The 15121-nt window shown below is 38.9% G+C and overlaps 1 protein-coding gene across 1 annotated transcript; it reads right to left on the minus strand.

The window, feature by feature from the left end:
• Nucleotides 1-496: 496 nt before the first annotated feature.
• Nucleotides 497-3626, minus strand: LOC112197897. Its single transcript, XM_024338847.2, has 3 exons — nt 3000-3626; nt 1672-1916; nt 497-1317 (listed from the first exon to the last, which is right to left on the minus strand). The coding sequence occupies exons 2-3, from the start codon at nt 1912-1914 to the stop codon at nt 649-651; spliced, it is 912 nt and encodes a 303-aa protein (XP_024194615.1). The 5' UTR covers nt 1915-1916; nt 3000-3626; the 3' UTR covers nt 497-648.
• Nucleotides 3627-15121: the final 11495 nt, after the last annotated feature.

A 15121-nucleotide genomic window follows, 5' to 3' on the forward strand; every position in this document is an offset into this window, starting at 1 on the left:
GGCCAATAAGCCAATACAAGACAAGTTTGAAAGTGATCTGAGACATGAAACTCTGAACTCCAGAGGATATAATGCTCTTATTTTTGTTTATCTTCTTCTGTGGCTGTGAAGAAGGAGAGTAACAACAAAAAAAAGGTGTTGATGTTTTTCATAGATATTATCTGCATTAGCAAGCAGTACTGACGAATGCCTCGAGGCAAACTCAAATGAATATGATTCCACGATTGAGATTGCAAGTGACATTAGCTGTATTAGCATTTCTACTTTTCTTCCTGGCTTCTATATGATGCATCGATCCGTTTTGGAATTTGTAAAGAACTACAATATCTTGCAAAAGTTCTTGTCTTTTTATATTACTTCAGAAAATTTAAGAATTGTTGTTTCTTCTTCACTATCAAGCCAAAAAGAGAATAAAAATTTAGTCAATGCCTGACTTCTAGAGTTCTAGTGCGTAAGTGACAGATAATGATCCTATTACTCATCTAGCAAACCAAGGTTTGGAAATGTCGTATTTACATGCACCAATGTAATGCCTCAAAACAGTGTCTGATCAATTGTTCATTTATTAAATTGACAACTTAATTAGAATTTCAATAATGAACAACGCGTAGATTTTTCCAAACAAGCACGCAATTTGAAGTATTAGTCCTATTTGAGCTTTAAACCATGTAAAAGCCAATGTGGCTGCTTTCTTTCCTGGTCAACTGTTGCACTGGAGCTGCTCATGGGAGTTGTGGGATCACTGCAATCTCCTCTATCTGATTTGAACGAGGCAGGTGAGTCGAGTACCTTTTCTTTATTGATCACCAGTTCCGAACACCCTAAATGAGGCCGCAGGTAAGGTTTGGATCTTTTCTTGCTCTTGCTGCTTCCAATGCTTAATGTAAGCTCCACTTCCTCACTATCTTCGTCATAGACATCCATGCTCCTCATATTGTTACTTTTGATCAATGCCATGTTAGAACTTGGCCCTGTCTGGTCTTGATCAATAGTACTAACTCCTGTCGAGATGTCTTCCTCGGCAGCTGGCCTTTCGAGATCAAAACCTCTTGAAATTCTCATGGTATACTCTCCTGAGCAACTTCCACTGCGCTCTGTAGAGTTTGGATCATCTCTCAACCTATGAAGATGGAAATTATATCCGGAAGACGCAGTTTGAGCTGTCAAATGCTGCTGGTTAAACAACTGAGACTGGTGAATGTGAATGTGATCTGCACTACTAGTCATGGGACCCCAAATTCTGTTTTGTTTTATCTCTTGGTTCAGTTCATCCATTAGCATCTTTTGTACACTGTACAGCCGGTGGAGCTCACATATCTGCAATATTTGGTATCTTTTCTGTCATCAGTTTGAAACTATGGAAATTCATCAAATACAACAGCAATCTGATTCGATAAGCAACAAGACTTGGTATCTAAATTAGCAAAACGGTGTATATATGAACCGTGTAGGAGTAATATGACAGATTGGTTATCCAGAAGGAAATTGTAAGTTTCTCTTAAAGTCTCCAACCGTGATCACTTGATCAAAACGGTTTGTTGAGAAGTTGATGAGGTATTTTCAATAAAGCAATAACACTTGAATCTGCAAACTACTTCCAAAGCTAGCTAGGTAGACATTATTTACATAAGAGTGGAGTAAACAAGCATTAGATCGAGAGTTTTATCATACCTGGTGCCTAAAGGTGTCTTCATGCATCTGCATTGTCTTTCTGATGGTATCCATGTTATGCTTATCAAGCATTCTGTCCATTGAGTTGCGAAGATTGTCCTCGAATCTAGTCTTTTGATATTTTTCCTTCAGCCCACTTTTCTGAAAATAGTCCCAGTCATCCACTCTACGAACAGCTAAGCTGTTGCTACCTTGTGAGGCTCCTCCTAATATATTGATGGAGTATTCAATTTTGGTTCCCATGCCTGAAGGAGTAATACGCCGATCAAAAACTGTTGATAACTACAGGAGAAACATATATATTTTTGACAATAAAAAACACACAAAATTTTGTTGCTCTACAATGATTAAATCAGGTACATGTCAATAATATCATGTAGGAAATAGAAAGAACTATTATTTAGTGGAGTGGTTGTGCTATATAAAACCACTAATTGATTGTGGAGACACAGTCAAGTTGGACCCAAGTCTACCAGTCCTACTACATCTAGGAACAATTGAATTATCTTCAATCCCAATTGCAAGAGAACAGTCTTTGATTCACTGACACTTGGATTCATATACCACATTTGTGCTCCATGACACTGCTGGTTCCCTATTTGGTGTACAATTGCAGGTAGCATATTTAGAATGGGACTAGTTTCCCCACATGAAAAGAATATGTCAAAACAGGCATAATCAAGGTTTGGAATGAAGGATATCAAAGGAGAGAAGAAACGGCTCAGAATTGAATCCAGAGCTCTGAAAGTGTAACCGGATAACAAAGTTACAAGACAAAGAAAATGGTATGTGGGCAATAGTGAGACCAAATATGGAATGTGAGTGGCTGGTCTAGTTTTTCTTGGTACATTTCTGCTTTTGACAATCCTCAAAGCTAAATCTAAATGATGAATTCAGAAAAACAGACCGAAGAATTCAGAAAAACAGACCGATTGATCATGCTCACAAGTTGCAACATAAGTGAAATCAATTAGATACATGCATGGAAATATATATAGGTGAACTCTGAAACCCAGAAAGAAATAAAATTTGTGTCTAATATATGCAGTTCAGAATACATGAACAATAACTAGTACAGCCTATAAGAGCTTTTGCACTGTTGATTATCCAAATAAATAGAAAAAGCTTCTTTCCCTATTAATGCTATGGGATATTGTATGTCCATAAATACAAACAAACAAATAGATCAGCTGCAACTTCACACCATCATGCAATCCCGAATTAGAATCATCACTTCCCAGAAGATAAGAAGTACCAGAAATGGCTAAAAGAATAAAAAGAAAGCAAGAACATAGCACAAAACTTAAAACTTCTGTTGTAGTTCTTACCTGAAATAGAAAGAGGTCAGGTAGTGACTCTCTGCTATGAGGCTCATTGAGACCTTTCCTTGTTCAACTTCATGCCAATTATACTTCTATCATCCATAAGCTAGCAATAGTAACCACTGAGAAACTAAAACTCAATATCCAAACTGCAGAGATTCTCTTATGATGATGATGATGATGATGACGACGACGACGACAACGATGATGATGATGAGCAGTACTAGCCAACATGAGTACTAGTCATTCTTCCTTTACGCGTGGATTCGACGGAGAAATCGAAAGGAGTGCAGCTAGCAACGCTCTGGAGTCTGGAGTGCGGTACGTGGTGAATTGGAATACAGAAGATTCCTGGACACCTCTACACCAGCAAATCTCTTGAAAGAGGCCAATTAATCCATTCCAGGCTAAGGCTCCTCAGTACTACTTTAATTAGGAAACAAAGCAACAACCAAACCCTCCTTAACTTAAAAAAATCATAATCATGTTCATGGTCATGTTAATAATTCAGGCTTGCCAGGCTGTGAAGTTAGCAGGCATGGAAAAAAAGTATAGTATACCAATGTCTTGGTGTGTTCAATATTATTCATATATATCACTTAAGAGAGAGAGAGAGAGAGAGTGAGAGAGAGTTTAAATATACCTCATTCATAGTATGGCACTATTATTTTATACACAGAAGATTGTTTCAGTATTCATCTAACCCAAAATTGATTGGTAAACGGTAATCCGCTTTCACATCATGTTAAAATTAGGCCGAACTTGAAATTTAATGATTTTATGTAGCGGATCCATATTGAAGTAAGACTAAAAGGCACATAATCGCTTATTAATAATATCTCCCGTTGGACGCATAACTTTACAAAAACATAAAATGTGAAGTTGTTTCATGACATGACTTGGGAAAAGTTCCACTACAGACAGTTGCCTAGGCTCATCGCCCGGAATCCACCTCCGATTGTGAGTGTGTGGGAAAGTCTCCGACGTTGGATACTATATTCAAAACAGTATTTTGCAGAATTGTACTTGTATGTTGGTGATGGACCATAACATGGGGGGAAGATCAAATATCGATGGGGGGCCACAGAGCCATGTATATAATAAAACCAGACTTGATGACAATCCATGGCCAAAGGTAGGCCAGTGATTGTGAACAAGATATTCCAGACAAAGTCTTACAGAACATCATCAAGATTTGCATGAAAATACATGGAAAGCTAGCTGGTGCCTCTTGCCCAGAACCAATCTTAAAATAAAATCTTTTAGAAATTCAACCCTATATTTGATAATAATCTCCGTACTGTAAGCAACCATATCTAGTCCAGGGTTGCAATTAAGATTTTCTTCTAGTACAAAGTTTATGAGTGCGGCCGGGGGTTCCATAATTATTAGCTAGGTTTATAAATTATGCATGTTTAGGAGAGTCATGATCATGTTGGATTAAGGTTGGATCTGAATTAAAGATGCAGTAAATATGGGACCATAAACTTGATTAAACTAGCAACCCATACAGCTCTAAATTCATTTTTTAACCATAAGCTTGATTAAATTAGCAACCCAGCCATATAGCTCCAAATTCTTTTTTTGAGGTCTCTATCTACACAGGAAATGATAGAGAAAAGAATCTAACTTATGGACTTAACCAAATCCAGGAAGTAAGTTGAGCACTATTTCATGCACAATTGTCACAATAATGAAAAATAATCAACCATGAAGTCTCGTTCATTCTTTAAAAGGGAAGAATAGATAGCATGGGGAACAAAGAAATCAATGTTTGAATTGAGAGTGGTAAAAAAATAATTTATTAAACAGAAACCAGTAGGGGTTGAGATTAGAGATTAGAGATGAGAGGAAAGGGAAACTTAGGCAGAAATCACTTTCAGCAAAAAGCTGAAGGGGCCAAAATGTAGCTGTCCCATGCCAAAGCAATAAGCAATTAATTAATCACAATTGAAAATCCAAATTTAAAGGCACCTTCCGCTACAATTTCTGATCTGGGGATACCACAACCACATGCCCCAGGCCCTGGCCTGAGAATCCTCTCGATCAGGATCACTATACTCATTATACATATCTATCGATCTATCTCTAGCTCTATGACATAAATCAGATTCACATATTATGTGGATGTGGATGTGGATGTGTCTTCTTGTCTCTTACTTGTTTATTGGCTTCTAAATATCCTAAGGTAACATGGGCTTTGGTCATCATCTTCTGCATTTTCTGAACCCCCCATTATTGCACACCAACTCATAATTCATGCACTTCCACACAAATGAATATCGCTCAAGTACCTACCTCAGCCATGTTCTAGGAACTTTCCCCCCAGAAACGATTCTATTAAGTGATGGATTCGGAAAATTTCTCCATTACATGTCTTTATTTTCGATCAGACATCATTATGCTTGCATTTTATCGAGCATCTTGCTTCATCGCGATCTCTATCTTGAAGAAACAAAAAAGCAATAAAGAGCATGCTGCTAGCTAGTCATTAATCACTACCATGTTGCCTTCAATTAGATTTCCACATAGTGCAGCATATATATAAGCAATCGAAGTACTGAAGCTGTTGGGGTTAACTCAAGTTGTGATCAAGTGTAAGAAAGTGGGTTAAGTAAAAAGTTTAATTATACAACTTCTACGTTAAAATTAGGGTGAACATAGAAATTTCCCTACAGTTGTCGTGTATATTATGTCAACTTCACCTCGGAATGATGATAATGTATGTGTCATTCATGTGTCTTAGTTGAACTCTTAACTTTCAAGGGGGGTCTATATTCCAATATTTTTCATAGCACAACAGTCAAATATTTGAGATGGAAAAAGAGAAAATATTTGTGAGTGAGAATTCTTCTATATTATTCACAATTGTGGAAGGGATATATATACAAAACCCTATTGTACTATTTTTGTACTACACATTAGTACGATCTAGTATAGAAAACTAATTCCTATAAGGAAACTACGGAATACACATATTCTCTAAATGACTCCCGCGTCAACTAATAATGACTGACATGTCAACATAATGACTCACACGTCAACACTCCCCCTCAAGTGGGCATAAACATCACGAAAACCTAACTTGCCTAGTAAGTTATAGAACAACTTGCTAGCTACAGCTTTGGTGAGTATATCTGCTAATTATTCCTCAGTAGGAACGAAAGGAAAGGTAATCAACTTTGCATCCAGCTTTTCCTTAATGAAGTGTCGATCAACTTCCACATGCTTCGTTCGATCATGTTGCACAGGATTCTGAGAGATTTCAATTGCAGCTTTGTTGTCACAATACAGCTGCATAGCTGACTTAGGCTTAAAACCCAAATCTCGGAGAAGATTACGTAACCATAGGAGTACACACACTCCATGTGCCATACCACGATATTCAGCTTCAGCACTTGACCTTGCAACAACCTTATGTTTCTTGCTCCTCCAGGTAACAAGGTTTCCTCCCACAAAGGTAAAGTAGCCAGATGTAGACTTCCGGTCTGTGATATAACCAGCCCAATCAGCATCTGTATACCCACTAACATCAAGGTGTTGATGTTTTGAGAACATTAAACCTTTTCCTGGTGTAGACTTCAAATACCTCAAGATCCTCACTACAGCATCCATGTGTCTTTCACTTGGATTGTGCATAAACTGACTTATAACACTAACTGCATAGGCTACATCAGGTCTAGTATGTGATAAGTAAAACAGACATCCCACTAACCTTTGGTACAGAGGTTTGTCAGTTGGAACTTGATCAGGGTATTCTGCCAGTTTGTGGTTTTGGTCAATTGGAGTATCAATTGGGCAACAATCTAACATGCCTGTTTCTGCCAAGAGGTCCATCACATACTTTCTCTGACATAAGAAGATACCATCTCTCCCCTGGCGACCTCTATCCCCAAGAAATATTTTAAGTCACCTAGATTCTTCATCTAAAATTCGGATGATAACTTCGCTTTAGGCTTTCAATTTCTGCTAGATCATTCCCTGTAATCACCATATCATCTACATATATGATTAGCACAGTCACCTTCCCCTTTTGGTGTTTCAGGAACAAGGTGTGATCAGAATTGCTTTGCTTATATCCAAACCGTCTCATGGATTGAGTAAACCTGCCAAACCATGCACAGAGTGACTGTTTCAGTCCATAAAAGGGACTTCTTCACCCTGCACACAATATCACCTGGTATGTCAGGTATATAACCAGGAGGTAAGTTCATGTAAACTTCTTCAGTTAGCTCTCCATGAAGGAAAGCATTCTTAACATCAAATTGATGGAGTGGCCAATTCAGGTTTGCTGCCAGTGATAATAACACTCGAACAGTATTCATCTTGGCTACTCAAAAGTCTCATCATAGTCAATCCCGTACATCTAAGTAAATCCTTTAGCGACCAACCTTGCCTTATACCTGCTTATTATGTCATCTGCATTATGTTTCACAGTGAAAACCCACCTACATCCAACTAGCTTTTTCCACGGGGTAGTGGTACAAGTTCCCAGGTGTGATTCTTCTCTAATGCCTCCATTTCTTCTTCCATTGCCTTGGCCCACTTTGGGTCTCCCATAGCCCCCTGCACTTTGTTAGGTACAGATACATAGGATATTTGATTCACAAATGATGCATAAGGTTTGGATAACCTATGGTGTGACACAAAGTTAGCTATTGGATATTTGGCTTTAGCAGTTATGGAAGGTTCATACCTTTTTGCTGGTTGACCGCGGGTGGTTCTACTAGGTAACACATATGTAGAAGAGACAGACTCTACTGGATTACCAGATGAAGATATCGGACATACCTGAGTTGGAGCTTCTTGACCAGAGATTTCAGCATTAGGGGTGGAATATCAGGTAAGGGGAAAGCCTGTATAGAATCTTCTTCAGCTTCAGAAGTCAATTGGTCGATGTCGACATCGATGTCTTCTCGTCTGGGGATTGACATGTCAACTCCCCCTTTTTTTGATAGGTCGACTGCTTGACTAGTCGACGACTGTAAGATTTCTTTGACTGACAGGTCAACTCCCCCTGTCGACTCTGGAATTTCAGCCGTGCTTTCTTCTTCTGCATCTTGATTCTTCTTCAATGCTCCACCAACATACATCTCTTCAAAAAATTCATTCCCCCCCTCAATAGAGTTGTTGGTGGGGAATAAATAGTACATGTCTTCATAGAAAGATACGTCCATGGTGATGTAGAACTTCCGTGTAGGTGGGTGATAACACTTATATCCTTTCTGATGAGAACCATAGCCTACAAAGACACACTTCCGAGCCCGGGCATCCAACTTTGACCGCTGGTTTTTTGGTATATGGACAAAGGCAACACATCTAAAGACTCGGGCATGTAGGTTATGGAATGAAGGAATATAGACATGGGTTGACAAGACTTCGAAGGGAATACTCCCCTGAAGGACGATGGAAGGAAGATGATTAATGAGGTGGGATGTAGTTTGGAACGCTTCACCCCATAGATACTTGGGAATATGAGCACCAAATAATAATGCTCGGGCTATGTCTAAGAGATGACGGTTTTTATGCTCTGACACGCCATTTTGTTCTGGTGTGTGGGGACAAGTAGTTTGATGAATTATGCCTTATTCTTGGAAGTGCTCCTGAAAAACACTATTGACAAACTCCCCCCCATTATCAGAACGAAAAATTTTGATAAGGCCATTAAATTGTGTTTGAATCATTTTTTGAAATTCTTGAAATGTAGGAAATACAACATCCTTAGACCTAAGCAATGCAACCCATGACAATCGAGTACAATTGTCAATAAATAGAACAAAATAACGCATTCCAGAAATAGTGGGTTCTTTGGAAGGTCCCCACACGTCAGAGTGAATAATTTTAAAGGGAATGGAACTTTTATTAAAAAGACTCAATGGGTAACTGACTCGATGGCTTTTTGCCAAAACACAAGTTTCACAATGCAAGGAAGACTCATTAATGCCAACAAATAAAGAGGGCATAGTTTTACGCATTACACTGAAAGAAGGATGCCCTAAGCGTCTATGCCATAACCACACTTCATTCAATTCTCTAGAATTCAAAGTCAAAGCGACTGATGCAATCTTCCTTGGCTCCTCCCATGCATATGCTTGGTCCAAATGAAACAATCTTCCCCTCAGATACCCCCTGCTGATTACCTCCCTGGTCAGAATATCCTGAAAAAGAACATACATAGGAAAGAATGTTACAGAGCACATGGATTGAGTATTGAGCTGGGGAACCGAGATTAGATGATGAGACAAGTCAGGCACATATAAGACATCATGTAAAACTAAGGTGGGTGTGACTCTTATGGACCCAACGCCTAGGACAGGGAATGACTCACCATTGGCATTTATAACATGTGACACACTAGGAGTGGATAAACTAATGAAGTATTTTCTATCATAGGTCATATGATCAGAAGTAGGGGTCGTCAATGCCCTGCCCAAAATTAATGGGCTCAGGCAGGGCTAAAACATATTTTTTTTATTTTTCGGGCCGGGTAGGGCCGGGCTTCTCTTAAAATTCAAGGCCCAGGGCCGCCCATGGGCCCAGGGCCTTACGGGCTTTTTAGGGCCGGGCCGGGCCGGGCTTTTTTGGGTGGGCAGGGTCGAGCCCATTATATTTATATGTCATATTATTTTGTTAAAAAAATACAAAAACCTATGAAAAAATGATGATATGTTAATTATTGAACAAAATAAAATATAAAATTAAAAAAACATATGGCCTAATGCAATAATTAGTTCAATATAACTACATAAAAATATATTAATACAAAAATTGAATGGGCTTTCGGGAGGGCTTATAAGGCCGGGCCGGGCGGGCTTTAATGGGCACATAACTGGCCGGGCCGCGGACCGGGCTTGGGCTTTGAACCCTCCGCCCTAGCCCTGCCTCGTGCCCAATGGGCAGGGCCGAGATGGGCTTTTCTGAGGGTCGGGCCGGGCTTTTGCCTACTGGGCTGGGCGGGCGCCCATGGGCTTTTAGGCCCGCGGGCCAAATGATGACCCCTAATTAGAAGCACTAGAATCAATAATCCAAGTATCTGAACCTACAAAGTTTGAAACTTTTAAAGCCATACCAATCTTACCAGTACCTCTACCAACCATTGATACTAAAGGATTGTCAACTCTGCCCTGTGGTATGATCTTACCCTGCAATACCAAGGTACTCCGAATTCTGAACTAGATGGACAGCTGAATTTCCTTTCCCTCGAGGTCCTGTTGGCTTAGGCTTGCTGAAATATTAAGCTGGATATCCAACCAGCTTATAACAAGTCTCCTTGGCATGTCCAGGTAGATTGCAATGATGACATACTAACCTAGAATTGGCTATTAATGAACGAGCCTAAGTAATGGGACGAAGTCTTGAAGGTGGTGCAGTGAAGGCAGGAGGTGGACCTTGAGCCCGTGAAGGCTTAGCTTGGACAGTCAGGCTAGAGATTTTAGAAATAACTCCCTTTGCACTATCCTGCTGAGATTCATCCATACGGATGTAGTGAAATGCCTCAATAAGGGAAGGAGACTCTTGCCGACGTAGCAGCTCTCCCTTGGCATTGTCATGTCTAGCATCTAATCTATTGAGAAATTGGTGCACATGCTCCAACTCCTTCTCCTTGACATACCAGGCTATATCCTCAGCATCCTTCAATGTGTTTGGTCGCCGTTGATCAATCTCAGCCCAAACATTCTTCAGCTGAGTGTAGAACATTGAAACCGCTTGTCCATCTTGCTTCATCCTTGTTGCCTTGCACAACAACTCATAGATCTGAGAGAAGTCAGATTCATTTAGATAGAGATCATTGAGCTTCTTCCAAACTTTTGCAGCCGTATCACACCTAATGATCAATTGGACCACCTCATCAGTCATGGCCTTGTACAGAATTAATAGTACAAGTCCATCAACATCTTCTCACTTGACATATTCTTCACTCTGATAATTCGTCGGCACCTTAATGGTACCGGTGACATGACCCATTTTGTGGATTCCATGAAGGTGGGCTGAAATCATCTTCTTCCATGTTCTGTAATTCCCAGGTCCATTCAATTTTGCTCCTCCGAATGAACTTGAGGAAGAATCCGGATTTTGAATGAAAACTTCAACCTTCTGAATACTGGAATTGCTGGTATTCCCACCTTCTAGAAGTGGAGTATCAGGGCCAGCCATTGGAATACCAACAGAAACAATTGTGCAGCAGAATTGAGATAGAAGGTAAGTTGATAAGTTGAGAGAGATTGATCGACTAGTCAAGAAACAGCAGTAAACCTGCTAAAAACCAAAAAACAATCCTAACCCCCGAATTCGAGGAAGGAACAATCTTACCCCAGAGTGTGAGGAAAGAAGAATGAAGGAAAAAACAAAGAGACAAAGTCCTCTCGGATCTTCACTCTAATACCAAGTCAAATATTGAGATGGAAAAAGAGAAAATATTTGTGAGTGAGAATTCTTCTATATTATTCTCAATTGTGTAAGGGATATATATACAAAACCCTATTGTACTATACTTGTACTACACATTAGTACGATCTAGTATATGAAACTAATTCCTATTAGGAAACTACTGAATACACATATTCTCTAAATGACTCACGCGTCAATTAATAATGACTGACATACCAACATAATGACTCACACGTCAACAACAACCACCATGGTGCATACAAATGGGGAATTTCATCTCAAAAAAACTTGATGCAACTTAAGATAACTCAAAACATCAATATGGGATGGAAATGATCCACACAATGTGTAACACATGGCCACGATGACCACAATATGTGGTAAGAGAATATTATCTTTTGAAAAATGACATCAAACTTCATGGATTATCTAATTCTTGGGAGATAGTGCTATGTATGAAGTACTACCTACCTAATCAAGTTTTTATAATTGCTCATCTTGTTACAAAATGCTTTCTGTACCATTTGTACCTACTATTTGATCTGTAACGCAATGCCTGAGAGATTTCTCGATCTCTGCTCGGTCCCTAGTCCTACGAAAGCCATCTTAATCAATCAATAAAATAACTTCATACATAATCAACATACTAAAATATACATAATGAGGAATAATTGACCTATTAATCAACTTAATTGGGACGGCTACATCTACATGCATATGGGCGGTTTTGGGTTGGCCACGTGAAACCATCCACAAATATGAGAGAGAGAGAGAGAGAGAGAGAGAGAGAGAGAGAGAGAGAGAGAGAGAGAGAGAGAGAGAGAGAGAGAGAGTTGTATATTTGTATGTATTTCCATTTTTCCATTTTTCCATTTTTCTTGGAGATTAGGATGCTGTCATTTCTTAACTTAACCTATGTATGTGTGAACTGTGAAGTGTATGAGATTTGATTTGTTATGGAAGTTGACGAAGTAATGAGAATCTAGTCTCTGTCGATCGCATCAACTTCATGTGTGTGTGTGTATATAACGCCCATTAATATATAGATAATGTGACAGTATGCCGAACATGGTGGCTTCATTGGTTTTATTCACATATATATGCTAACAGAGTAAACAAGAAAAGAAGATCGAATCCAATTAGCGTGATTGACTTGCAAATGTCATGTCATAGGTTTTTGTCTGTCCATGTCATCAACTCTCTGAAGGAACTGAACTCAAACCGGCCGGCCAACTATGAGTTTTCCGGTTACGTACGTGGCCAGATCGATTCTTGCACTCGCTAGTTCCCGGCCATGATCTCTACTTCGGCATAATTCAAACCATCTTCAGGTATCATCTTATAGTCTGAAATTCTGAATTCATTAGCTGCACCTTGATATTCAAATTGATCGCAAGAGACATGAAGCTCGAGCAGTGGCTAGCTAGACTTTGATACCATTTGTCATGCGTAAGTGTCAACAATTTTCAATTCATATATTCAACATTCTCCTCATTTTAGCTACCCAAATGGGAAAAAACGTGTATCAGGTTCTGCAAAGAGGCGTCAACATTAATATCAGGCTCTTTACTTTTTTCATTTCAAACTAACAACGCTCTGATCTAAGTCACTCACTTTAATAGAAGCTAAACGTGCTGGTATATTGAAAAAGGTACACACAGTTTCAGTAGTAGGGCTTTGGGTAGCAGTTTGCCTGATTTGCGGATCTTATCAAGTAGCTAGCTTGGCTGTAGGGCAAACTAGGGTTTTTATTTCGGCCGGGCACTGTGTCAAGAGTTGATCGTAGGGCAAGCTAGGGTTTCTATTTTGGGTATTGTGTTAAGAGTTATTGATTGTAGAGGCTACGGTTTCTATTTTGGGCACTTTATCTGTGATGCAGGAAGCGTGAACACGATAGCAAGAGGCTCCGTCAAGCGTCAAAAGCCATATGAGATAAGCTAGAATTCACTAGCAATTACGGGCACAGCTGTAAGAAACATAGGGAAACTTCTCTAATATTTGTTTTTTTTTTAATTTTTTATTGATAACTTGAATGAAAATTATAATCTAAGAGGTGTCTTATATAGGGCACATAGCATAAACCTAATACAACTAGAAAACATAAAAAACAATTTATTGTAGACTAAAACTAGGAAACCTAATTAAACTTGATTAAATAAAAATCGGAAATAGAATCCCAGATACTAAAGCTTGGAATCTCAATCAAGATTTTGCTCGAGAATCCCGATATATCTAAAAGAGTTATTTATGATTAATTATATCATTAAGAAGCCTATATGAATACTAATTTTCAATTGAATAATTATTTTTTCTTAATGTGGAAACGCTTTTTTTTTTCCGAGATTTTTTGTTGAAATTGGCTAAAATCTCGTCCTACATCAACGTGTCTTGAGGTTAGATCTCTCATTTAGTTTCCTTTGTAGTTACTTTCATTTTCCAAGGGTATGTATGATGAGGGCTTAACTACTTCACAGTAACTCAACTCTCTGACAGACCACTGGTATGATGGGTACTGTATGCTGCATTGCTGCTTGTATATATGAAATCTTAGACCTCTTTAACCACCTATCGATCGAGTTTGATTAGCCATGCTCAAGCTTGGCCGGCTTTGATCATAATGAACAAGTTCAATCAGCTTTCTTTTAACAAATTCGAGCTTTTGCTTACAAATAAGGTCACAAAAAGTCACGTGACCTTATGTTTTTTTAGGTCACTCAATATTTCTCATAAACTCTTATAAATCTAAAAGCTACCGATCCGGATCTTAAAAAACTACCTGCTCGAAAGTAAAAATTAAGCCTCAAGCCAAAACGATATTGCCCCTAGCTATTAAGTTACTGACCCGAACTAGAAAGGTATTGATCTTGAAATGGAAGGTGTAGAACATGGATTATGAGATCAAAATTGTTCTTCCTCATGATGATGCATGAAATGAAAAAAACCTAATGGGTCGATCTAGTTGTGCCAGGAAACAAGAGAAAAAGATAAAAGAAGCGATGCATAGCTGGTGACGCATGCAAGGAGGGGGGCATCTTCGATTCAATACGATCCAATTAAGTTTGTTGTTTGATTTGGACTGGAATAAGCACGCGTTGTGCCCTATTTGAGGTACAGGCCGTAATATCAGTGGATCCCGCCCCACCTCTCCAAGATTCTCCTCCTCCAATTGGCGTTAGTATTTATGGCCTCCATTATTTTCCATTTATTACTATTTTCAACTTAATCAAGGACCACAAAATGGCCTACTACTAATTAACTCGTACCAAAGGTTTGAGCACATGCTACTTTAGTTAGAACCTTAAAAAATCATGATTAACTAATTAATTCTTGAGCTCTTGTATGCTGCCTAGTTTATCCATGATACCCGTTTTAAGCGATTTTTATTGCAACATTCATATTCATGCCGAATTCAAGTACTTAAGACTCGTTCTTAATAACTGAATGTCAATGACAAACTCTTTTTTAACAAATTGTTTGTAATTTGAGCATGTCATGTTCGCGGTTCACTCAATTAAAACGTAAGATTTTTGCACGACGAGCCATTTGCACTGAGTTTCCTGAGTTGTACATAGTGTAGGTTAATGGATTTTTGTTTAATGATTGTGGGCATCCCGCGGCAATTTCAGACAAGGATGAAGTCCTAATATACGTCTTTTACCTTATTGTGCAACAACAATGCTTATAGTTCACTCCTTTCTTTCTTCTCTTCTTTCTCTTTCCCGAGGCGGAAACAGAAACAG

The sequence above is a fragment of the Rosa chinensis genome, chromosome 4 (genome assembly GCF_002994745.2).
Source record: "Rosa chinensis cultivar Old Blush chromosome 4, RchiOBHm-V2, whole genome shotgun sequence".
NCBI classification, from domain to species: Eukaryota; Viridiplantae; Streptophyta; class Magnoliopsida; order Rosales; family Rosaceae; genus Rosa; species Rosa chinensis.